The following is a 27,002-nucleotide window of genomic DNA, read 5'->3' on the forward strand; positions in this document are numbered from 1 at the left end:
CGATATAAATAAATTGATTCCGACGCAACCTCGCGTTATCGGCTCGGACGTCTCTTTGTCGGACAGGCACCCGATAATTGAATCGTGAGAAAGTGCCGGCACGGTCTTTTCTTCGAACGCTTCCGTTTCGCTTCGGAATGACACGTAATGTTGAGCCGGTCAGGGAATCGCTCTAATCTCCGGTTTCCAAGCGTATAGCGTAGGCTGGCATTCGGCTGAATTAAAAAGCTCGTTGTGATGCCGTACGGCATCTCGTTCAATTTATTCCGAGAAGCTTCCCATTCATTTCCTTTGACACGGTGAAAGTTATTTCTGCTACGCGTGTCGCTTCGTTACAAAAACAGGGCCGCGTTCAGCGGGAATAAAGGTCCAGTTTTATTTCGCAAGAATGAAAATGCAGTTTCATTCAGCTGCAATAGGAATGCAGTTTCATTTAGCTAGAATAAAAATGCACCGCCGAGAGAACATTTTCATCCGTGGGAAAATCGATCGCGAGTATTCAGATTCAGGATTCGTTTCTTCGTCAAAGAAAATATTATACGATTTCTTAAAAATATTATTGTTTATTTTTTATTGAATAAGCATTTATTCAATTATTATTTTGTTGGCAACTTTGTACGAACAAATTTTTATTTACGAATATCTCGAAATCAGAGTCCCCGAATATTTTGAGCTGTTTTCTTCAAACCTTACCTGAAATTTAGGTTACGGTTAGATCAAGGTTAGGTCAAGATTAGATCAGGGTTAGCTGCGGTGTGAACCAACGTGCTACTTCATCTTCTTAATATTCGCTCGGCAAACTCGAAATTAATCTCCCGCTCAGTTTTTTGAACGTTCTGTTGCTAAATATGACTATTTAGACATTTTAGCACATCGTGCACACAGTTATGAATAGATATGAAGCAGCGACTTTTTTAAATTTCGTCCATTGACGATCGCGCTGTGCGCCAGCAGCGTGTCGGTTCCAGGAAAACGGTGACTAACGCGGTAATTCCGTTATCGATTCCGCGACAGTAAACGTAATTGCTCAGGTAACCAGAGCGATGGTAACGTGTCGGTCGCAAATGACGTGTCGCGATTCAACGCGAATTATATCACCGTCGATGACAAAGCCTGGGTACCCTCAAAATATGATACATCAATGATGTACGATGATTACGGCGCGTAGCTCGTTATCGCCGCGATGCCTCGGACTATCATTCGGCGGCCTCCTGCTATCTTAGATCTCGCGTTAAGCAAATTCAATGAAATCCGAGATTGCGCGAGACAAGATCGCGTGATCGTGGAAAAGTACGCGATCCTTCCACGGAACGACCGGTGTCGGAAATTCTGTTAGTTGCACCGTTGCAGGACGAGTTTTCGTGGGAACAAGGCAGGTCTGATGTCTCAAGAATGTTTCGGTCGAATCTTCTTGGAATATTTAAACGAACGCGGAGAGACTCGGATATTAACAAGGCACTTTAATCTTCAACATAATTTAGTAGGACGTACTATTATCGCGTTGAAGATTAAAGTGGCTCGTTAAATCAAGTCTCTACGTTCATTTGAATATTCCGAGAGGTACGAAGTCTGAGAGATGTCTGGTTTAGATCTGAGGTATCAGGGACTTTCTGGTTAAATTTACAGTGTGGCGGATATGTCGGTCGGGTCTGAAATGTGGGAGATGTCTGAGTTAAGTCTGACTTCTTAGAGACGTCTGAGTTAGCTCTGAAGTTTTCATTAAGTCGAAATTAAGTCTGAGGTCTCAGAAATTTCTGGGTCAGTTCTGGAGCCTCAGAAATGTCTAAGTTAATGTCGACAAATATCTTGCTGAGATCTAAAGTTACCATTCAGTTCTGAGGTAAGTCTGAGGTCTCAGAGGGTTCCAAATTACTACTTAGAATCGTCCGAGTGATATTCGAAGTTTTAATCAAGTCCGAAAGAAGTCTGAAGTCTCAGGAACATTCGTGTTAAATTGAAAGTATCACCGATGCTCGAGTGAGTTCTGAATAAAGTTCGAATAAAGTCTGAGGATGTTCTTAAAGTCCGACCGAAGCCTGAAGTCTCAGGGATGCCAGGGATAGGTCCAAAGTCCCGTGAGTCGTGGCAAATACACAAATCAAGACGAAGCCATGGAACAACAATTGATAAAGTCTGAGAACAGTTTGTTGTGCGAGAACCTTGACTCGAGAGAGAGAGAGAGAGAGAGAGAGAGAGAGAGAAAGAAAGAAAGAAAGAAAGAAAGAAAGAAAGAGAGAGAGAGAGAGAGAGAGAGAGACGGATCTGCATCCAATAGTTTACTCTTGAACCACGTAACGAGTCGTCATTAATTAAGTACCGCGATTACATGACCCCATGACACTTCTTATCGGCGACATCCTGGATCCCGTGCCCATTGATAACGCTTATCAGCCCCGCGCCCAAAGCCCCGATATATATTTTTTCTCGGCAGATTACGGCCGCCCGAGAGTATTTGGCCAGGCTTACGAGAAATTTCGCGGCATTTTTGGTCGTTGGCCAAACGCCGTTTTCGCGTTCTGAATGGGAATATAAATTGCCATCGTCTGCCGTTAAGTCCGTCGAACGCGAATGGTTTATTGTCGCGATAAATAAAGCTCGCCCGTATCCGCGCGACATCGTTCGCGCACATTGAAACACACCGGCGCCGATTCGTACAAATAATTAACGCCGGTGAAATATATATTCCCTTTCGGAATTCAATTGAATGAATTTCGCCGAGGAGCGGCGCGATCGCGCGCGCGCCCAAAAGCCCGTAATACGTGAAACGGAGCGTCGACGAAGCGTCTGCGTTTCAAACAAATAATAACAAATCGAACGAATTTCCACGAAATTCTCGTTGAGATTACCATCTCGACGTCGCGCTGATATTTTTACATCAATCAAAACACCGGCATCGTGCCCTCTCGATATGAAATTCGAGCGTCGATCTCGCCACGATAAACATTAATCTCGCGGCTCTCGTTCGACGTGTATTTTACGTGCGAAAAATAAAATAGCGCGCGACCCGATCGCAAAATCGCAATGAAACGCGTCGATAATGACAACCGAAATCGGATGCCACGATACCCAAATCCGTCCTTTATTCCTTCTCTCTGTAAACAATATATGCTGATAAGCATTGCAACGCCGGAGCGGAAACTTTTCGATCATTTTACGAGAGGCTTTCGATTCTAATAATAACAATTGAGTTGCGCGCCCGCGCGGGGGCAACATATGGATCGAGATTTGCGCGTAAATCGCGCGATCCAGGCTAAATCCACAAGAGCACATGCTGCTTCGCCGAGCTCAATATCGCGGCCCGTTTTTTTTTTATCTTAGACTCTATGATACGGCGCAATCGCGAGCAAATATTTTTTCATGCTAATTCCAAAGTCACCCCCCTCGTCTTTTTTGCAGCGTTTGTTCGAAGAACTTAATGAAATTTATGTCCGTTTTGCACCTTCGTGCAAGAAAAACGGAGCTCAGGACTTCGCATCGCGACGATGCGACGCGGTTCTGCTGGATTATGGCCGCCGTTAATTGTCGTTAATTAATCGCCGCAATCGTTCCCGCGTTCTTTCGCTCAGCGCCACCTGTCCACTGGCCCGCCGATCGTCACGCGCCGAGCTCACGCGACGAATATTTATTTACCGATGTCAATGCTCCCCGGCGCGATCACAACAAACAACTTTTACAAACTTGTCGTATAAATTGCTCTCTCGGCGAGCTTCACGGCCGACGAAAGTATTCGAGATCTTCGCGGACCCGGATGAAGGTATTCGAAAAGGTGTTGGAAACGGTTTGTTAGATATTCTTGGTTGCGTGAAATAATATTTTTTAATTTGTTTCACGTCATGGAGACAAGCACGTGTAGCGAAAACAGTTATTTATGTCGCGGTAAAGGAAATTATTAATTGAAGTAATGAACTGGACACAATTAATTGAAAAGTAATGTTTCTCTAAGATGTACTTTAAATAAGTAATTGAAGCAGTATTTTCTTAAGATGTGCTTTAAGTAATTAATTGAAGTAGTTTTTTCTTAAGATGTACATTAAAAAATTAATTGAAGCAGTATTTTCTTAAGATGTACTTTAAGTAATTAATTGAAGTAGTATTTTCTTAAGTATATACTTCAAATAATTAATTAAAGTAGTATTTTCTTAAGTATGTACTTCAAATAATTAATTGAAGCAGTATTTTCTTGAGTCGTACTTTAAATAATTAACTGAAGTAGTATTTTCTTGAGTCCTACTTTAAATAATTAAATGAAGTAGTATTTTTTGAGTCGTACTTTAAATAATTAATTGAAGCAGTATTTTCTTGAGTCGTACTTCAAATAATTAATAAAAGTAGTGTTTTCTTGAGTCGTGCTTTAAGTAATTAATTGAAGTAGTATCTCATGTGTGTCTAAATTTCTATTAATTACTTGAAATTCTATCTCTTACAATTGATATTTATGAGAGAAAATGTACCTATCAAAAACGTGCGAACACGTATTGTTTCAAAACATAAGCTTTACCGTACATTCCTTTTAATTAACGAATGTAATTGGAACAGTTAGCATCTCTTCGCTTCTAATGATGTTCCATTTAGTACAAAAACGAATTATTATTTCAAGCATAGCATATCTGAATCTTTCTAGGTGGTCGAAAGGTGAATCTTTTTTCCTCAACTCTTTCGAAATTGCCGAATATTGTTTAACTAATTGTCAGGCTGACCCAAGTCGTTTTTTGTCGCTGCTCTTAGGATAATCGTAGTCAATGAGCAATGATCTCGTGCGTTTCTGGCGAATAATTATGCGAACTTGGCAAAACACTTTTTAAATGCTATTACATTGAATACTTTTAACGTTATGACAACTTTTTGTGACTTTCATTGCGTATTGAATTCAATAGAAGAATGAATTCAAAAGAAGAATTAATTGAATAGAAGAATTCTCATTGAACAGAAGAATTAATTGAACGGAAGAATTAATTGAATAGAAAAATTTGAAGATTGAATTTAATGAAAACTGGTGTCAATGTTCCCTTCCTGACACAATTGTGTCAGTCTCTAGGCTATCATAAAAAATAAGCCTGCAAGAAGAAAAGACAAACGATCGAGCTTGGTCAGGAGTAGTCGAAGTTCCCAGATAAGTCGAACTCCCATAATTGTATCCACGGTGAATAACTATGCCAACTTGCATGCCCCTTCAGATACAATTTCGTGGAACAATGGACTTTTGTCTCTGACTACTGAACAATTATTAGTAGACTGCGGATTTTGTGCATTTATGACAAAATTGAGCAGATGTAACATGAAACACTGACACACAATCATACTAATATAATAATTCCTTCACACGATTTGTATCTCGTTAAAATTATTCAAATCGGAAATAAATGTTTACGCAGTTCCCGTTTCTTGCAATGAACGCACCAGATTTTTATTCCGCAATTTTCTACTGTCGCGGTGTCTCAAAATCGAAACCGCAACATCACGAAAATTGCACGAACCTTTCACCCCGACCTGGCCCTATGCCGCCGAAGACAGGCGATGATTGCCTCGCGATCAGTCCTTGGACTATCGCGAGAAACGAGTTCGGCGAACATGGGCCAATCAATCGAGCCACAGTTGAAGAGGATTAGTCAAAGGTCCCCGATAAGAGCTCTCGTAATCGATTACCTGCATAACAACGAAGCTGGCCATGGCTGTAAGGTCCGCCAGGGTTCTCAGCTGGTTAAAGTACCTAGCGGCGTCGCCCAAGTTTCCGGTTCCGAACTCGGTGTCCAACTGCTGGACCATGTTTCGCGGGTCCTTAGAGACTCGGCCGACGAACAACAAATAGAGTCGCCAACGAACAAACAGTCTCCGGCACGAGTTCAAAGAGGAAGTAATCCAGCTGGTCACCGACGTGTCTCCACGTGAAAATCGCTCCACTTTCACCGAACCTGTCGCGGACAACACACTTTCTACTCGGCGCGGTGCGGTCTTCCGCGGGAGTCGATGAAACGCAGCGAAAAAGGTATCAAAGGAACGATAGAAAAAAAATACAATCGACTATTATAGACCACGGTGCCGCTATTATTGGGTCGCAAGAGTCGCGGGGACAGTCTCGCTGTCGCACTGATTTCACTATAACAACGGTTGCTCTAAGCCTCGGAGGACGTCTGCGGTGAGCGTGGACGTCACTCGACTGCTAAACGTGGTCTACGTGCCGGCGTCGGGTCTCCCAGCTTTTTATCGCAGCCAAACCGCTGTCTCTTTCGCGCGCTAGCGCTCCGCTCGCCTCGAGCGAGCTGGTGGTGGGGAGGGACGCCCGACGACGCACACAAGCCGGGAATAAGGCTTTCCAGAAACGGCGGGAATCCGCGGATCTTCACGTTTTCGGAAACTCTTCTGCGAACGAGTCGTCGGAGTGCCGCCGATTCGAAATAGCTCGCTGCTTGTTCTAGCTTGGGCTAATCTCGGCTAGCCTTCCAAGGTCGGGCCTGGGCTGCTAGACCAGGTTAGGGCGTTTGAAGGGTACAGTTGGGATAGGTTATTATGCCTCTCTGCGGGAGCATCGAGGGTAAAGCATGGGCGAGGATAAGTAAAGAATTTGCATGGATCTGGCTTAGGAAGAGCTAAGAAGATCGAAGGATTACGAGGAGCCCAAGGTAGGCATAGAGGGTCTAAGTTGAGATTACGGCGTCCAAGTTTTGGTTCAAAGTGTACGGTGATTTCTCTCGCATTGTCACCTTAGAAACGAAGATGAACAGCTTGGGAAGAGAAGATGTCAGAAGGGTTTTTGCTGGATTTAGAGGATCCAAGTGAAATTTAGGAGGTCTAAGTAAGGTTCAGAGGATACAAGACAAGTCCAGAGGGTTTAAGAGTTTAGAGAGTTCGAGCTAGATTTAGAGGACGCCAGTTAAGCTTTGAGGATCTAAGCTGCGTTTAGAGAACTCGAGCTAAGTTTAGAGGATCCGAGATAGTTTTGTGGGCTCCAAGTTGGATGTGCAGAGTCCAAGCTAGGTTTAGAGGATGTCGATCAAGCTAAGAGAATTAGAGCTGTGTTCAGGGGACCTAAATTAAGTTTATAGGGCCCAAGCTAGTTCTGTGGAGTCCAAGTTGGGTCTAAAGTGTTCAAGCTAGGTTTAGAGGACGTCGATCAAGCTAGTTTTCTGGAATCCAAGTTGGCTCTGAAGCGTTCAAGCCAGGTTTAGAGAATGCATGCTGGATTTACATTAAATTCTTTCAAAAAATTCTAGTTTTTCAAAACGAATCGGTTTCATACTATGAGAGTAGCTATCTAGCAGTTGCCCTAGTACGACTCTAGCCACGAGACTCCACATCACAGCTAGGCAAGACGCGGGCAAGGGTAAAGGGCCTGGCGGGTCCCGCATATGCGAAACTATACAGGGCGCCCCAAAATTATTGTACAAGCGAGAAATGAGGGATTCCTGAGGTCATTTGAAGTAACTTTTTCCTCTGCGAAAATACAATTCGCGGCTTCGTTCACGAGTTATTAAAGAAAAATGTACGGTGCCACGCCCCCGCTCGTCCTAGCTCCGCCCTCGTTCTCTAATTGGTCACTGTTTTTCGTCGATAACTCGTGAACGAAGCCGCGGATTGCATTTTCGCTGAGGAAAAAGTTACTTCGAATGACCTCAGGAACCTCTCATTTCCCGCTTGTGCAATAATTTTGGGACAAAATGTAAAAAACCTGTAAAAAATCTATCGAGAGTTTTACTCTCAGATGAACACTCGCCTTTAGGATCCCTGCTTTAAATAGCGCAAACTAGCTTCGGAGGATCCAATTCGAGTTCCCACAGTGTGCAGTCTAACTGTAAAGACTGCAACTAAAGTTTGAGACAGTGCCGCGTCCGAACTTACATCCGGATCCGCTTAAGTCCTCCCGAAACTTAACCTAGACCCCAAGATAAAACATGGCTGGGTTACGGAGCAGCGTCAGCGGAGACGCATCTCAGATTCTGTCGCATAATTGACGCTCTTGGCCTCCGTCGCCGGTGCCAAGTGGGACTGCGGAAAGTGTCTCGTAATGATCACGTTCTGCAGTTTTCAGCGGCCGTGGGCTACGCTAAAGGGCACGAGCCGAAGATGATCGATCGAGATATTGTTTCGCCTCGCGTCGAAGTTTCTCCGAAGAACTCTTCTCCGTAGAAAAGTGTATCTTCCTTCGAGCGTTGCGCTACTCGGTTCAACGAACTGCCTCGGGAATTTCGGAGCTCCCGTACGCAATTCGGCAGCCTGTTGTCCATAGACAGGTGATTCCCATGAAACGATCTTCGACGGAAACCGAAGCGTTTCGGCGGAATCGGACGGAATCGATTTCACCGTAATGAAAACAACGTCGGGTAATAATAGTCGAGACGAAAACCGGCGCTTTCCGACATATTTTCGGACTATTATTCTTAGCTAGCCATTTCCCCTCAGGCTGGATAGCATTCCGATTTAAAGGGAATCTCTATGGAGTGCGCCTCCCATGGCGCCCACACCTGATCGTCGTTAGAGTATTCCGGGAGGACCGGTACCTCGAACGCAATGTCATTGTTGAACGTTCCCCGGCTGGGCAAACAATTCACCTGACTACGTGCCCGCGAAATGAAAAAAAGTTCCTTTGTTTTCGTTGTGCATCAGCATTTCTTTCGGAAACCGGCCACTCATTGTTTCTAGTCGCCGGGCGAACGATCACGTTGGACACTCGAGTGTCCCATGATTCAATCTCAGGAGAAACGCAACGGGCCGTATCACAATTTCTCCGCGAAGTGGAAACAAACGAAATAGAATCGAAAACGTGCAGCTTCTGCGAATCCCGAAATCATCTGCTGCGAGCTTTCGAATTCTCTACCGTGCTGCCGAGTAAACTGCTCGACGAGGGCTATCCAATAAATATCTGAAACGGCCCGATGAAAATCTCCGTCGAAACAATTTACATCGCAGCACAATTTTCTTCGAAATAGTTTTCTACGCAACAGTCCTCCCCGAAATAATTTTCCGCGCAACGATTTACCCCCAAAGAACATTTTCGCGGATCGACTACCAAGCGATACGCGTCCACGTGATTTGCGGTTCAATCGTGGAAATATTCCGTGGAATCTCGGCTTTGCTGCCAAAGCTGGCGACAAAACCGAGGCCTCGCTCCTCTTGGCCCTGATATCATCGGCCGGCCTAATGTCGCGAGAAATCAAATTGACTCACTTTCGGAGTCACTAGCTGCTCACGTGAGTCAACGCGGAGCTTCGTCGGAGGTGCTCAACGTCGCCTATTTCGGGAAAACGAGGCTCGTAGTTTTCGTGACATCTTGCCAAATTGGTGACTTCCTAAAATCCGCCGTGTTATCGTTAGCAACTAAGTTTTCTACGAAATTATTACTCAGCAGCGAGTTTTGCAAGAATATCGGTGAAAATTGTGAAAAATTGTCAAAAGAGGAGACATTTTGATTTCATTTCTGTTTCCCACAGTGTACAGCGTAGATATTTTCATTGAAAAATGGCTTTAGTTATATATGAATGGCCTGAGAAAATAAATGAAGTGATTGGTTTAGTTTATTGTTAAAGAAGTTGCAGTTACTGGAACAGTTCATGACAAGTCTCTACTTTGGTAATTATTTTCTAACGAACCAATAGAAATATCTTCATAAAAAATTTTCTATAGTTACATCAATAACCTAGTAAAATAACTAAAAAATTTCAGAAGTGTCGGTCCAGTGAATTGTTGAAAATAAATTCATGAAGATTGTCTAATTTGAGCAACTTTCGAAGTTGCAGTTACTGAAGCAGTTCATACAAGTCTGTACTTTGCTAATTATTTTCTAACGAACTAATAGAGATATCTTCATAAAAAAATTTCTATAGTTACATCAATGACCTAGTAAAGTAACTAAAAAATTTCAGAAAGGTCGGTCCAGTAAATTCTTAAACATAAATTGCCAAAGATCGTCTTTAAGCAACATTCTAACTCGCACACGAGACGTGGTTTTAGAAAAGATTTGCAACCACAATGCATTTTACGAATGTTTTTTCCCTCTATCTTAATTTTCAAACAGCTACTGTATTTCAGCCTTAAATAGCAGTCGCAACGAACAGCAGTTCAGCTCGCATCCAGAACCGTATAGTTTCGGTTGAGTCACCGAATCGCAAGCGAATTCAGCCGGCTTCTGAATTCTTCAAGTGACAGTAATAATGCCATTGTCTCGTCGCAACACATTGCACAATTTCCTGAAAATGTACGCGACCGCGAAGGGCGCTTAGTCACTCCGCGAATTTATTAACGTTCCCGAGAAATCGAAGTGTAACTGCACTCGGTAGCGTCGCGATGCACCACATAACGACACACTTTTTGCAGTCTCGGTCATCGTGAACCGTTTTTTGCCGGTCACAATGCAGAAACGAAAGTTCAAAGACTTCTGCCGGCGACAAACAGAGCAATAAAAATTGAATTACATTCTCAATGACGGTTGCAGAGACCGCCGTGAATTTTATGCGGCGCCGCATTTGCATTTGATTTCGGAACCGCGCGGATTTTTAGTGTACAAGCTAAAAACAAGATTTATGGAAAATTATTTAAATGACAAGCTGATTGCACCGTGGGCTAATTAAGCTTGCGAGAACATTAATATTTAAGTACGTTGCGCAAGGAAGCGAGGCGTGCACAAATTTATTGTCCGATGGAACAATTAATTTCGAGAAAACGTTGACTTTTACGAGAAAGTGTTACCTTAAATAAATTTTTTAATCTAAACTCGCCACGAAATAATTACGTCGACATTTAGAAGGCGACGCTTTGCAACAAATATTTCATATTTTATATAGAAATATTTGCAAAAAATACATCTTGAATGGCTTGTATAAAAAAAAAACTGTCATCTGATGGGCAAATTAATTTTGCCTTATATAAAATAAGTTTTGTCTTATATAAAGAATTTTGTTCTTTATATAAAGAATTTTGTCTTATATAAAATAAGAAACAGTTAATTTCTACGAGGAATTACTTCGTGCGAAAAAAAACACGTTAAACGGTAAGCTGCGCGAAAAATTATGATCCGATGGTCTAATCAATTTTGCAATGGTATTAATATTGAAGATGAGACTACCTGAAGCCTCATCGTTTTCTTATCGATCCGAAGAATTCTTACGATTATCCATTTCACGTTAATACAATACGATGTAATGCGACATTGCGATAACATTTCGACAAAGTATCTCCGAATCCTCCGCGGATCAGGCGATATCAACGAGGCAATCCAGGCTTTATTTGCCTTACGACTCAATGAATCGGTGCCGGCGCTCTTTTTTTTTGTTCGCGTGACCCGATCGACAGCTGTCGATTGGCATAGAGGCATGGCTTGGCGAGAACGTGACACGGCGCACGTAGAGTTTACGCGTATACGAATCTCGGAATATGACACGCCGCGGGGCCGCGAGACAGATCATTTTCTCTCCTATTATTTGCCGTCTGATTCCGCGCGTAGTTTCCCGGACGGAAATTGCATATCCCGGCGCGAAATCTCTCCGCGGGACTTTTAAGGTCACGCGAAATCCGACGAATTTTCGCGAAATTTCCCGACGATACTGCGAAACGAGGCTCGCTCATTTATCGCTGATTTACCGGGGTTTCCAGTGACCCGAACAACGCATTTCTATCTCGTTTCATAGCAATTTAACTGTATGCTAAAACGTCGATTATTATATGTTACATGTTTATTATATGATGTTATTATATTAATACTATATTATATTATAGTATTATATTAATTATTATATTAATATTATTACATAATATTATCATATTAATATTATTACATAATATTATCATATTGATATTATTACATTAATATTATCATATTAATATTATCATATTTTTAAACAGTTTTCCTGCCATTTGAATAATTAGATCAAATGAAATAAATAAGTAAAAAGGTTCAATCATTTCTTTAGATCTACAATTACACCTTTTTCAACATTGATTTGAATTTCTGAACAAAAATAATTGCAAGTGCGATTATAAATGGTACAATAAATTGCTGAAAATTTCTCTTGACAATTGATTGCAATATTGTAGAAAATTGTGTTGAAAAGAAAATTTTTCTATGTTCTTATTATTTTATGCACTGGTTAAAAATGAATTAAAATTGGAGCTTTTACCTGGAATAAGATTAATAGTTTTTGTACTTTTTATTTGGGGTCTGTGGTTATACTAACACTGAGTTAATTGTTTCAGTGAATAATTATATTAATTATACGTATATCAGGATACGGTAAAGCGATAAATAATCTCACATTATTGAGACTGTGCGATGGATAAAATAAGAATCGATTTGCATATCAATTTCTGCAGCCTATGCAACGCACTCTGCAACTTCGACTATCGCAGAAATGCTGTCGGTTCTTGCTGCATGTAGAATAATAATCGCTAGTGACATCGGCGATTGATCGTTTCCCACGGTTCGGTATTATCAAAAGAGAACGAGAGAACGAGAGAACGAGAGAGGGAGAGAGAGAGATAGAGAGAACGAGAGAGAGAGAGAGAGAGAGAGAACGAGGGAGAGAGAGGGAGAGAGTCAACATTTCCGTAGATAGTCGGCACGGAACCCGCAGTTTATTTTACAAAGTCGGAAGCATAAGAAAGCCATGACGCGCATGTGAAAGCGTGGGTGGACACCGGTTTTGGTGGTCTGGGAAGCGGCTCTCTGTCGCCATCGAGCTTCGATCTTGATATTTTAGGCGAAACTTGCACTCGGCTCCAATCAGAACGTCACTGAAACAACTTCAGTCTATTGTTTTCTAACGAACGAACGTAAGCAGATACTTCCATACAAAATTTTCTGTAGATACGTTAATGACCTAGTAAAATGACTGAAAAGTTTCAAAGAGATTCGTTCACTCAATTGTTAAAAATAAATTGACGAAGACTGTCTAATCCGAGCAACTTTCTCACCTGCACGTATTGTAGTATTTTATAAGTCTCGACTTAGGCTATTGTTCCCTAACGAACGAACACAGATAATTCGATACAAAAATTCCTGTAAGTACGTCAATGACCAAGTAAAATGACTGAAATGTTTCAAAGAAATCGGTCCTGTCGATTGTTTAAAAATAAATTGTTGAAGACTGTCTAATTCGAGCAACTTTTTAACCTGCGCGAATTGTAGCATTTTATAAGTCTCGACTTAGACTATTGTTTCCTAACGAACGAACACAGATACTTCGATACAAAAATTCCTGTAAGTACGTCAACGACCAAGTAAAATGACTGAAAAGTTTCAAAGAGATCGGTCCAGTCAATTCTTAAAAATAAATTGACAAAGACTGTCTAATTCGAGCAACTTTCTAATCTGCGCGAATTGTAGCACTTCATAACAGTCTCGACTTAGGCTATTGTTCCCTAACGAACGAACACAGATACTTCGATACAAAAATACCTGTAAGTACGTCAACGACCAAGTAAAATGACTGAAAAGTCCCAAAGAGTCCAACCGATTCTTAAAAATAAATCGACGAAGATCTTCAAAGCGAGACGACGTTCCGACGAAGGATTGCAATCGCAGCGCCTTTCGCCGACTTCTTTCATTCCTCCCGTCTGAATCTCTCGTCTGCTACTACATCAAGCTCGCAAAAATTGCAGCAGTCTGACAGACCGGCTAGAGGAATCAGCCGACGGCATGGCCGTTCATAAATTTGTGGGTCGGACGGGGGAATAGCGGCGACGTCTTCGTTACAGGATGGAATTACAACCGCGTCTCGCGTTACATCACTATGCGCGGAATACATACATCCTGTCTTCCCGCGGAGACAAACTTCTCGACGCGTACCTGAAAGTTCTGCAAAGCGACACCGTTGTGTTCTCGAAACGGGGAACACGATCCCATTCAGTGTGCCCGCCGGCTAACCGACTCTATTATCCGCCTAATCGGGGCGAGCTTGATTGGCCCGTAAAAGCTTTGTCTATAAAACGATTCGGGTCTCTTGGGACCCGGATAACCGGTTGAGTCGTCGAACGATCGAACCGAAATCGATTATCGTCCAGCTGAGATCGATTCCGCGAATGTCAGTTGCATCGCAGCCAATCGAATGTCGCGGCTGCGACTCATCACACCTGGCGATCACACCTCGATTTCGCGACAAAAAGTTCGTACGCACATGGTATTACCGTAGAGACGAGAAAACAGAAAGCAGAGAGTTGAGTAATCGTTTTTTCTGATTAGCAATTACCCCGTTAACATTTAACTGTCCTCGCGATGCCCTTCCGGATAATCTTTGACATCGGTTCGTTTAATAAAATTCAATCAACGGATCATTAATTACGCGGCAATCATGGACGACCATATTTATCCTCCTTTTTCTGGGGACAATGTCCGATTAGGATTTATAGCGTGCACCTCGTTTCAGCTGTTGCAGAATTTACTACAGATCCGCGTGGTGTGCGAAATTGTGAAGGCGTGGGTGGGGAGAGAGCCCCGCCCACTGGTCACGCCATTGGACGGAATTTTGCCTCGACCATTTCCGTAGACTGTCCGCTTCGATGAACAAGCCGAAAAGTGTACTTGTGTCTCTTGGGTTCTAGAAAAAAATTCCATCGACGTCTTCAGATTCTCGTGTTCAGCGAAAATATGAGATCAATTTCTTCCACCATTTTGCTCTTCCACGAGGACACGTAGATTGAATTTTTTGTACAACTCGGAACCAAGTGGACCTCGCGAATCGTTCGCTGTCTAAGTGAATGGTCGAGTCTGTTCAAGATTCGTGTACAACTGACAATTTTATAGGCTATGAGAACTCTGCATAATTTATGCGAATTCTTTGTACACCGCTCGAACAAATTATACATTGACAAAGTTTGGGTGAAAATTGGTCAACTTCGAGCAGCGATAACTTCGCGAAAAATTATCGCAGGACGATGACATTTTTCTTAAATTAAAGCTTGAAATCTCTACTTTAAGACAGTGTTCCTGGATTTCATGTTCGATGCACCTTCGCCACTGTAACTTCTCAAATGCGAGGACACGTTTGAAAATTGCCAATTTATTTGCAAATTGCAACGCACTGAAAACTGCCAAGTTTGACGAAGTGTACAAACTTAGCAAAATTTTTCTCGGAGATGCGGTTTGCGGCAGAATAAAGTTCGATCCTTTCCCTTCAATTTAAGAGAAAAAGAACTCGGCTGCGATTTTTTCTCGCAAAGTTACAGCACTTTGAAGTAACCCCTTGCATTTACTGCCTTTTTCTGAGCTATAACCTTTTAACAATTCGAACTAATGAAAATTAAAATTCAATTCGCTTTATTCTCTAACAAAAACAGAAGTAATGAATCCCAATCGGACTTTGTCCGCGGCAAAAGTGCGACAAATAATACTAACTGCCATTTTTTAATAGAAGTCGCATTCCACTTCATCATAATTCGCCTTTAAATAGCTCAGTCTACATCTCGATTCGTCCAGTTAAAAATCGTAACTGGTTCCAGAGGTCGAAGGCGTAGGGCAACGACATCAATATGCATGATCTCGCGGAGCAGTTCCCACGATGATGCGACTCGCTCCGGCGTTCTATCAGCTGCGATCTCTGCCGTTGCAACGCAATAAATCATTGCGGCAACCGGTCGACGAGATCGTGTCAGGAATATCGTCGGTCGCTCTTGTTGATGCCGTGCACTTTTCTATCGCCGCGACACTTGCACCTCTCGAATTCAACCGTATAATCGGTGTCAACAGCGATCCGAGCGGCACGAGCTCGCCTCGTGGACAATTACAAAGCGTGGCGCGTGCGCCTATTGCCGCTTTATCAATTCGTTCGGTTCGAGCAACTATGATAGAAACTGCGTCTGTTTCGCCTGGACGACCGTGAATCTTATCTCCCGGTCTGCCTTTTCCAGCTCTAATTATAGCGGCGCGAATCGATCGATCGTAATTTACGGAATCTCGGTGACGGCAATCGATTGGGTCTCCGTCCGTGGGAATTCGCGTTAGGGATTTTTTTTTTTTTGAGAATTAGGTGCGACGAAGTTCTGACGAGATTGGAGCAATTTAAGTCGAATAAATAGGTTAAATTGTTATAATTATTAAAGGAGGAGAAAATAAGATTGTAAAATTTTAAGAACGCCGTTGCACTATTTTCGGCCTATTACGCTTATGGAAAAAGTGAAATTGATGTTTATTTATTTCCTACTTCTTGCAATTGTCACAGAAAGCTTATGTTTCGTATAAAAATCTGATCTTAAAAATCGTAAAAATATTTCTATTATAAAAATAGAAATAGATTTCTTCGATTCCTTTAATCCATCTAATTCCATTAAACAGTTTTAATTTAATAGATTACATAAATAGAAATAGATCATTTATCATTTCATTGCGAACAAAACTAATTTTGCTTTGTTCAGCTCGAAGATCGAATTTTCGCCGCAGAAAGCGAATTCCCGGAGCACCGTGCGCCGGGACCGACTCGGTTGGAACTTCCTTCGTCTCGAGACCGAAGGCGTGTCCTGCGCGCAGCAATATTTTTCAACGCGAAAAATAAATTTCGCCGCGGATCGAGGCGCGATCGACGGCTTCGCTCGAGGAAATCGTGGCCAACGAATAATCGGCGGGAGCGTGAACGCAACAGGCCAGATACGCGGATGGAAAAAGAAGGCGATCGATCGCGGCGACGAAAGGTAAGCAAGCACCCGTAGCGTAATGCATTAGGCGATATACAGGGTGTCCCAGATTTTCTCAGTGATTTCTCCAGTTCGCTTGCCGGGAACGAAGGAGCTCATAACTTTCGTCGAGCGCTCCCCTTAACGTTTGATTTATCGCCGCCAACAGCGACACGATTTTTTTTGCCGGAGTTGTTCGTTCAATTGGCTCGTAAAATTCTCGATCGGCACGGGAATCCGGTCCAGTGAGATATCGCTCGATAAATCCTTTGTTGCCAGCGTCCGGCGCGCAACAACTTTTTTCTCTGTTAACGTTGTTCGCCGTGGAGAAACTCCGGCCACCTTGTCTGCGGTATCGTCTATTGCGACTGGACTTCCCGGCGGAAAATTCGTGCGCCGCGGGTGCCGTCGAGGGTGGTCGAGCCGAGAACGCATAGAAAATAATCAATCGGCGAGCGCGCGCGACAAAGGCGGAGCGGAGGCGGCCGGCCGCCGTCTTTACCGTCGGCCGAAGACGGAGCGCGGAGGCTATTTCCGGCGGCCCACATGCATCGGCCCCGGGGATCGATGGTTTGTCACGGCGGAGCGTTCATTTTTTATCCGTCGTTGCCTCGTTTCCGCGCCGGTGACGTTCAAGTGCATCGATCGCGTCGTTCTCCGTTCCGAATCGCGTTCCACGCGACGAGTCGCTTATGGAAACCGCGGCACGGCCGCCAAACTTCGAATCGGCGTGGGCGGAGCCTCGCCTCGTGGGCAGACACCCGCCAAATTCGCCGCGCGGTCTCGACCGGACCCTGGGACAGAGGAAACTGCACGGTCAAGGCCCCGGACCACTCCCACTGCGTCGACTCCTCCCACCATTTTTAATTCTGATAAGGAGCTACGATCGTGCATACAGTTATTTTTGCGACCGGGAAACGAAAAGGCAATGTAAATTGTAGGGCGGAGTGGACGTTCCTTGGAAATTATCTGTTTGGAGGCGGTGGGCGGGGCTGTTATCTTTAAACTGACGCCTTCAAGCATTTTGACTCGTTTATAAGGAGTCGTTGACGTTGAATTTATTTTTTTCAGAACTGAGAAACTGGGATACTCCGTTGATTGTTCATTGAAGTGGACTGTCTGAGGGAATTGTCCGTCCGGAGTCAGTGGGCGGAGCTATTCTCTCCAAATTGTCTCCGTCCACCACGTTGACGATCTACGAGAATCTCCAAAGTAGATTCGATTGTTTCTATAATTTAAGAACGACGATACAGTGGATATTGTTCGTTGAAGTGGACTGCCTAAGGAATTTATATGTCCAAGATCAGTGGGCGGGGCTATCCCCTCAAATTGTCTCCGCCCATCAATTTTCTACTCTATAAAAAATTATAAATATCGATGCAATCTTTCTCGGGGTCACGCAGTACACTTCAGTGAATAATTAACAAAGTATCTTTGTTTGTCAGTTGTAAGAAAAATTTAATCGATCCCTACAGGTTCTTAAAGAGCAGAGAAATGATGGAAGGAGCTAGTTTGAAAGGGATTGCTCCGCCCACTTATCTTGTAAAGAGAGTCGCCTTGATTATCTTCGTAGACAAATCATTTCACTTAACTATCCATCGAGTATCATTGTTTATAAATCCTAAAGCAAATTAAATCGACACCTACAGATAAATTGTGGGAGGAGCCTGTTATGACAGCTTAGCTCCGCCCACTGATTTTGGACAGAACACTCCCTTGGACGGTCTACAATTCTCTCCTGGTACAGTCACAATGTTTAACCAGACAAACAAATCTAAATAATTTAAATAATTTAGATAACTTAAATAATTTAAATAATTATATTAAAATAGTAATCATTTCGAAGCATAAATCGACCCGGTTTCTTCCACGAAAAATTGGCGGACGTACCGATCGAACGGCGCCCATAAAAATAGCTTCCGTCCGTCGGTATTGTAAACAAATTCCGAAGTTGGCTCAATTATTCTACATATCCAGGCACGTCTGTGTGTATTCAGTTGCAGTCGAGAGCAGTCGGCGGCTTCTATTTTCGCGTGGTCGTCGAAGAAGTAATAGCGTATTATGCAACCGCGAGAGCAGCGTGCCTGGCGATACATACATACATATACATCGTTATCGCCGGAATTATCAGCATTAGCGATTGAAACTCAATTAGCCGGAAGAAACGGTTAATTAGTTTCCTCGTTCTTCTGGTCGGCTTGCGACGAATCGAATCCACGTGGCCGTAATTAGCGCGCATTTTTAACGAACACCGATCGGTTATTTACGGCGCCCGGGAATTTCTCGACGAACGGCGACAGATTGCAGATAATAAATAATAAGAAATAAGAAAACTCGAAAGACATCGCCGCGCCGGGAGCTACGGACAGGCGATACGTACGAGTCCTCTCCCTCATTAATCCCGACGATTCCCGGGAAAATTTATTTCCCGTTGTCCCGGACAGGCACGAGCGGGAAAATGAGACGAGGACGAGGCGCGGAGTAATCCTTGAAAAATTCAGAGACGATGGAACCGTCTCTATCTCTGTCCCTGTCTCGGATTTCTCCTTCCTGGAACGTTGAATGACGGCGAACGAAGTGCCATCGATTTTTCTGTATATCCGTGTCATTCCGCACGTTTCACCTGGCTACTGGCACGTGTGTACACCGTCATTTGTTCGCAGTAAACGATAAACAGTCTTTCATAGGAACCGACGAATCATGATCAAGTGCATACATACATTACGCGCCAAATTCTAGTCAGACGACTGACGATTTTTCTGCAAGACAAACATTGTCCGCGTTGTTTGCAAACACGCAGGAGCTGCGTAGACATTTATTTGTTCCCTTATTAATGTTCATGAGTCGAGCATTGCACAACGGTATTATCATTGAATTCTTCAAATGTTTGCGCCGGTTGCAATTCGAACCAGTCACTCTTGCCAGAAATGCATAAAATGCGCAGCGTAACGATCAGCATCCGCGCGTTCTATTATCAAAATTGTTCACTCTTTCATCATCAAATTTTTCATCGCGATGATTGCTTATTTAATCTCTTGCCGTGCCATTTACTTTCCAGAATGATGATCGCACAGTTTTTTCGGTGATAATAATTTCTTGGAAGAAGAAAATTTGTATTGTAATGTCTCCCTAACTGACGCTCAGATTGTCCACAAAAATGGACAATTCGGGAAGAGGAGATATGATTGTTCGAGCCTTGCGGTTTATTTGTACAGTTACGAATTGCTAACAATTACAAAAGAACGAGCTACAAGGCTCCAATAATCATATCTCCTCTTCCCAAATTGTCCATTTTTGTGCACAACCCGAGCGTCAGTTAGGGAGACATTACTGTATACAAATACACATTTCCTTGGATGCTCGAAGAGCATGCAGAAGAGAACATAATTTCGTTCCAACTTGTAGGAACGGAATAACGTTCGCATTTAACACGAAAAATCACCATTAGCAGTTGGACTCGTTAAAATATGGCAACTGGTTAAAAACTGTTTTCATTTCCATCGTGAAATTGTTCGTAACTTATCGGTTATGAAAATAGCAGTTTAAATAGCAGCTTAATAACCTTGGTTAATATGTTATTGCATAACCTTGACACAACCTTGACATCACCTTCGCACAACCGAGAAGACAGACCCACCAAGACTCCGTGTCTAAAGGTCTACAAAGATCTGGTCCAGACACTTTCCAGACCCAGCCGGACCAGTCCGAGCACAGCCTTGAGCCGTCGACTTCTTTTATCTCAGGATTGTATACTCCCACATGGGAACCGATCAACGAATAAATCACGTGCCGACCGGTCCCCGGAATAAATTCGAGCGTATCGTTCGCTGGTCGTATGCAGTATGTATTTACAAGCGGCTGAATCCTTACATCCTCGCGTGTTGCACCCCGAGGCTGCGGTTTACACCGCGGAAGACACGTGGTAAATCGCGCTGTCAATACAGGTAATCGCGGATAATTTGTCCCGGCGGCCAAGCTATCGCGGGGCGAACCCCTCGCGCGCCGCGCCGAGCCGCACATTTACGTCATCGAGTGTGCTTATTGCACTAGTGCTCTTATCTTCCGCCTTCCGGAGCCAGCCACAACACGCGCCGTGCCTTTGTCGTCTACGTAAGCCAAGGTGTTTGCCGTCGGATTTCGGGGGGATCCGATGCTCTCGCGTCGTCGGCTGATCTACAGGGTGTCCCAAAAAATGTCTCGCAATACGAAAGTGGCGGGTTCCTCAGGTCGTTTGAAGCAACTTTTTCCTTTGTGAAAATTTTCTACGTGGCACCGTTAACGAGTTATTAACGAAAAACAGTGACCAATGAGAGACGAGCTCGGCTGGCGCGAGGCGACCGAGCCAACGAGCGGAACCGGGCTTCGTGCGCTGGCTGGCTGGGCCGCCTCGCGTCGGCCGTACTCGATTCTTATTGGTCACTGTTTTTTTGTTAATAACTCGTTAACGGTGCCTCGGAAAACATTTTCATAAAGGAAGAAGTTGCTTCAAATGACCCGAGGAACCCGCTATTTCCGGATTGCGAGACATTTTTGGGACATCCTGTAGATGTGTGCACGTACGTATTCTCGAGTTCCCTCGTCTACTTGCTCCGAAATCATTCGAGGCGTAATTGCCGCCCCGGGAAGCAGCGATTCGTCGCAGCGACTCGCCCAGAACATTTTCCGTACCTTTGTTTCGTTTTTCAGAACGTTCCTCGAACGATAGCGTCCGTGTTTCGTGCTCCTGTCGCCGGGAATTCATTTCGCAAATGTCTTCGGAGAAATCGTTTTTTTAATCGAGATAAAATATTTACGAGCCTCCGTTGGATTGTTCTACTTCGTTGGGCAGTCGTTTTATGTTTTATTTCACGCTGTGAAATCGCCGAGAACATATTTCGGGAGTATCTTCGAGGAAATTTTCAGTAAATACCATTAAATACCTTGTCATGCCTTTCATTGTTTTATTCTTGAGATCATTTACGGAAAACATTTCTCGAAAATTTTTCTCGAAAACTTCGTGAATTAATTTCTGCTCACTGTTTCATTGTTTCTCCAATCTTTTCACATTCCCCGGAGTTTAATTAAACTTTGAACATATTCTAATTAATTCGCAGATTACCGTGAAGAGTATATTTCGCGAATATTCTCGCAAAAATCCGAGAGATCTTCCACCGAATAATTGAACGTTTCCTTACGCGTTTCTCGATAAACCTTCCCGAGAATATTAATTGACTGTTATACTTTCATTGCCGAGAACATATTTCACGATCGCGTACCCGCGGCATTCGGAATTAGCAGGTTTCCATTTACGTCGGCCGGCAACGCTGAATACCGACGAGTTCTTGCATCGCAAGAAAATTGCGAGCCTTCTTCAGCGACACATTAACGACGCAAATCGTATATCTGCAATTACCACGATGATGTATTTCATACCGATTGTGTACAGCATAATATTATTGACGCGGCAGAGCCGGCTGCAGTATTTAAAAACAATTTCTTTCCGTTACCGGTGTATTAAATTGGTCGACAGGCATCGAATAACATCGGAGCGGCGGTATAAATAGTCGGGGACGAGTACAGCTCCGAACAATTCCATTAAAAAATTAATTAAGCGGCGCGAAAAGTGCGTAAAAAACATTTGGAAACAATTTTGTCTTGAATTAAAGTAGCAATTTATATGTAATTTATATAAAATTTAAATGTAATAGTAATTTATGTATAATTCAAATATAATATTAATAGTAATATAATATAATATTAATATTAATATAATATAATATAATATAATATAATATAATATAATATAATATAATATAATATAATATAATATAATATAATATAATATAATATAATATAATATAATATAATATAATATAATATAATATAATATAATATAATATAATATAATATAATATAATATAATATAATATAATATAATATAATATAATATAATATAATATAATATAATATAATATAATATAATATAATATAATATAATATAATATAATATAATATTAATATTAATATATTATAATTTATATATAATTTAAATACAATAGCAATTTATATCGGCTCGATGTAAATAGTCGTGGACGAACGCAGCGCGAAACAATTGCCTTGAAGAATAAAATAAACGGAGCGAAGGCGCTCGGCAAAATTTTGAGGGAATTTCGGCGGGATTTATGGAGCTCGATTAACTGCGAGAAGATATCCGCGGCCGGAGGCATCTGCTTCGAATCGAAGTTATCAAAAGACAACATCCGGCGGGGCCCGTAAAAATATTCCCTTCGGCGAACCGGGCCGTTCGGCCGCGCGTTTCCGTAGAATTCCCTTTATTCTTCCGGGCGTTCGTCGACGGACGCCCGGCCATTTACGCTCCTGCCCGAGAGTGTCGACAGCACTCCGACCGAGGCATTTAAAACATTCCGGGCGCGCGTAGCCGGCTGCTGTTCCCGATTAAATAAAAAAACAAACAGATCGGCCGGAATCAGCTTCCAAACAAAATACCGGGCGGAAATAACCGTTGCCTCCGGGTCACGGAATTTCAAAGAAAAGAAAGGAAGAGAGAAGCCGGCGAGCTAATTTGTTCTAGATGCTCGGACAATTTTCCCCCGATAGAAATAAAAAGGCTATTTCAGGAAAATATCGTCGTCGATGCGAAGCATAGTTCAAGGGTGAGAGAACGCGCCACGCGCCGCGACGGACTCGCGCGGCCTCGCTCATTCACTCTGGCACCGGCTACCTGTAGTGTCTTCGCCTTGGGATCGCTGTTATGCCACTCGCATTTACGTGTTTCCAATTAACGTTTCACGAACGAAACGCGCGGGCGTTCCACCGAATTTTTCCGCCGCCGTTGTCCGAAACGTTTCCAAATTCCTTTTCGTTCTTTTTCTTTCAATTCGATGAACATCGAATTCTTCGACCGCCGCCGACGTCTGCTTCGACGAAATTATGCGAAACGGCGACGATACTGCGCCAGGAGCGCAGAACGATCAAGCAGGTGGCGCGCTGAAGGAATTCTCCGGACGCGACGCTACGTCGGAGCGTGCGAAAGCTTTCTAAGAACCTTTTCTATCAGGATAGTACGAGCGTCGAGAGGGTGGCATGATCCGACAGCACTATGACAGCCAGGAGGTGGCACGATTAGGAAACTAGAACGCGTCGGGAGTACCAGGATTGGAGACTATGGCGGTCGAGGAGGCGGCACGATCGGCAGACTATGGCGGTCGAGGAGGTGGCGCGATCAGCAGACTATGACCGAAGAGGTTGCGCTTCTAGGAATGCGCTTCTAAGACTGCTTCTAAGAGTCAGTATTCTAAGTACTTCCACAAGAGATGTCGAAGATTAGATTTCAGGACCAGGAGAACAGGCTAGCCGAAGAGATGTGCCACCGGACGACCATAACGCCTCAGGAAGTAACAGGTGACCCTGTTCTCGAGCTTAGGGCTACGCATCGTTATCTAAGAGCTTCTTCTTTCGATTGTTCAGATCTTCCAGCTTGCAGGAGGTATCGCTGTTTCGACAGCTCCTGTTACCTTGTCGAAGGTTGTGGAAGCTGCGATACGTGTTAGGGGACACTAACCTGACATTTAGTGACAGGAGAGCATGATTGCCGAAGAGGTGACAGAAATTGCGGAGCTGGTGTTACAATAGAGATATCAGGAGCTACTGTACCCTGTCTGCGAACAATTTTTCTTGGCACTGTTCGTTACTGAAGAGGTAGTATCGATCAGGAAATAGTGGCAGCTAGGTAACCAGAAACTGTTCGGTATCTAAGTGACTTGGATAAGTATAATATTATATAATAACTAACTGTATCAACTTCAAACACTTGCTCAAAATAAATATCTGTCTATCTTGATACCTGAGTTATTATATACAGTAAAATCTCTGGAATTGACACTCAAATTGTGCAGAAAAATGGACAATTTGGGAAGAGGAGATACGATTATTCTATATTTTTATTATTGTTGACAAATGGTAACTATAAAAACAAGCTGCTCGATTAATCGTATTTTCTCTTCCCGCGTTGTCCATTTTTGTTTCCAAACTGAGCGCCGATTAGGGGGAATTTACTGTATCTAGCTATTGAAGTAATTATACAGGGTGTCCCATAATAATATCAAGGTTATGTGGAGATTCCTGTGCTCATTTGAAGCAACTTTTTCCTTTACGAAAATGCAATCCGCCGCTTCGTTTACGAGTTATTAACGAAAAACAGTAACCAATAAGAGGGGAGCTCGCCCAGCGCTAAGCAGCCGAGCTAATCAGCGCAACGGGGCTCCAACCGCTCGTTGACTGGCCCGCCTCGCGCCAGCCGAGCTCGCCTCTCATTGGCCAGCGTTTTTCGTCAATAACTCGTAAACGAAGCCACGGATTACATTTTTGCAAAGGAAAAAGTTGCTTGAAATGAGCTCAGGAATCATCCTGATCCAACTGTTAATATAATTATGATATATCTTGTATACACTTTCCCTTACAAATTGTGTCAAGAACATCAGAAACATCAAGATACAAAAGTTCTAAGGATGTTCACAACTAGCAAGAACGTATTGTATTAGGAGACTATGAGAAGCTAGCAAAAATTTGATAAACCCAGAGCCGTTTCGCAAGTTCGGTGTGGATTTTCATAGTAACATCTGCAACTAGATGGGCAGTATCCCACGGTGGAACGACGAGCGTCGAGGAGGCCGCGGAAAATTTCGGTCACGACGGTTCCTCGAACTTCTTCCGCGAAGTCTACGTAATGTCTGAGTGCGATGCCGTGTAACAGGGGAGCACGAGGACCCAGTAGGCGGCGCGTGGGAAGACAAAACTGTCCGTTTGTAACGCGTGACACCCTGGAGGCACGTCGACAAAGGCGAAAACGAGCGCGGGGCCGGCGAGAGACGGCGGGTTTTGCATTGGCGCTCCGGCGCGTATTTTTGTTGGTGCTGGCTCGGCGCAGCGACGCGTATAATAAACCGTGGATGAGCCGGCTGCTACAGGGTTTAAGGACACGGTAGGTACGTAATAGAGAAGCCGGAGGGAAAAAAAGTGCCGGATGCATGCGAGATGGCGATATTGCCGGCAGTGGAAAGCTCCCTTGCCACCGGCATGGGCATTCTTCTTCGCAATTTCACCTCTCTGCAGTTTTTACTGGGACACCCTCGTGCACTCCGAGCGCCGGGAATTGCCATTAACGTTTCCAGGAGATGACGCGACATTGTCGCGCGAAGAAATCGCGGGACGGTGCCACGGATTTCTTGGAGAAGAGTATTGGCACCGAGAGCCTTTGGACGAGCGGAAAAATCGACGGCGAATTTCCGGGCGTTAATTGATCGCTGCTGAGAATAGTCGGCACGCGGCCGAGTGGTCGGTAACGTGATCGACGAGTAATTTTGCATTGTTTAATAGAAATGTCAATTGCAGGGGCGGATGATTGGATTCCGATAATTGCACAATTGATCACGTTGCATAATCGCGGACCGGTCGGGAGATCAAAGATTGAACGGTCGCGATGCCACAGGACAATTATTGACGATACTGCTGGCAATGGCTAATATTTTAACAATAATTGACACCTCCGAGAGGGACTTTGAACGAAATTAGTATTATTGTCAACAGTTGACAATGGAAACACTCGGTGGACAATTAATTTTCGAATATTTTGAAATCAGTCGATAATCTTCAACCGCGGAGGAACAGTGATCGTTGTTAATGTGATGCTTCTTTTTGTCCAGTCTATTGTAAAGAAGATTGCTGTTAAGACTAGCGGAAATTTCGCTGGGAAATGAAATTTTCGATTGTGCGCGGTTTGATCGATTTTTGCACGGCGAGGTTCCGGGGACGCCGTTTCGCAGCGAGATTCAGGGAAACGAATAAAACGGCGATGGGAGGGCGTCGCGACGCCAGGCGCCTCTTGGCCAGCTGCCAGTGTTATGGATTTTCAGGCGGATTCGACGAACATACTCGTTCGGCTCATTTAGGTCGCGGAGAGAATAGATCGCGCCTAATCATCCGGATTCGATTGTTTTCCGCGAACGGCTGACTAACTGGAAACGGAGCGTAATTTGTCACCAACCACGAAATTTCGGGGTGTTCACGCGGCCGAGTGGCTCTAAGAGGTTCTTGGAAACCACGTGTCGCATAGCGATGGTGCCCGCGATAAATCACGCGCGAAATAAAAGCACGCGTAAATGAACCGTTGCAGCATCTTCGAGCATTCGCGAAGAGAGCTTCCTTCCTTTTGCCGGGGTTTAATTGAAATTGCGGTATCGCCGGATCTCGCATTCGTTCGTGCAGATGTCGCCAGTGCGGAACATTGTATGATTTTAATTAGAATCTGATTTACGGCGCAGTTAAACGAAATTCATTTAAATGATAATCGCGTCCGGCCGGAGATCTTACTCGATGTGTACTTTTAATTTCACCGCGTTTTTAATACTGTCCGTTAA

General features: G+C 43.6%; 1 protein-coding gene across 16 annotated transcripts in view; it reads right to left on the reverse strand.

Moving 5' to 3' along the window:
• The window catches only part of dnc (phosphodiesterase dunce), a 540,449-nt gene that overhangs the window by 18,339 nt on the left and 495,108 nt on the right, over nucleotides 1-27,002 (reverse strand). Inside the window, exon 1 of one of the 16 annotated variants that reach the window (XM_076521366.1) lies at nucleotides 5,644-6,157. The exons of the other annotated variants lie outside the window; for them this stretch is intronic. Coding sequence (XP_076377481.1) covers nucleotides 5,644-5,763 — 120 coding nt within the window. The 5' untranslated portion in view covers nucleotides 5,764-6,157. Of the gene's footprint in view, nucleotides 1-5,643; nucleotides 6,158-27,002 lie in introns of those variants that run through there. 16 annotated transcript variants of the gene reach the window in all.

This window comes from Megalopta genalis, chromosome 5, assembly GCF_051020955.1.
Source record: "Megalopta genalis isolate 19385.01 chromosome 5, iyMegGena1_principal, whole genome shotgun sequence".
In the NCBI taxonomy this organism is placed as follows: domain Eukaryota; kingdom Metazoa; phylum Arthropoda; class Insecta; order Hymenoptera; family Halictidae; genus Megalopta; species Megalopta genalis.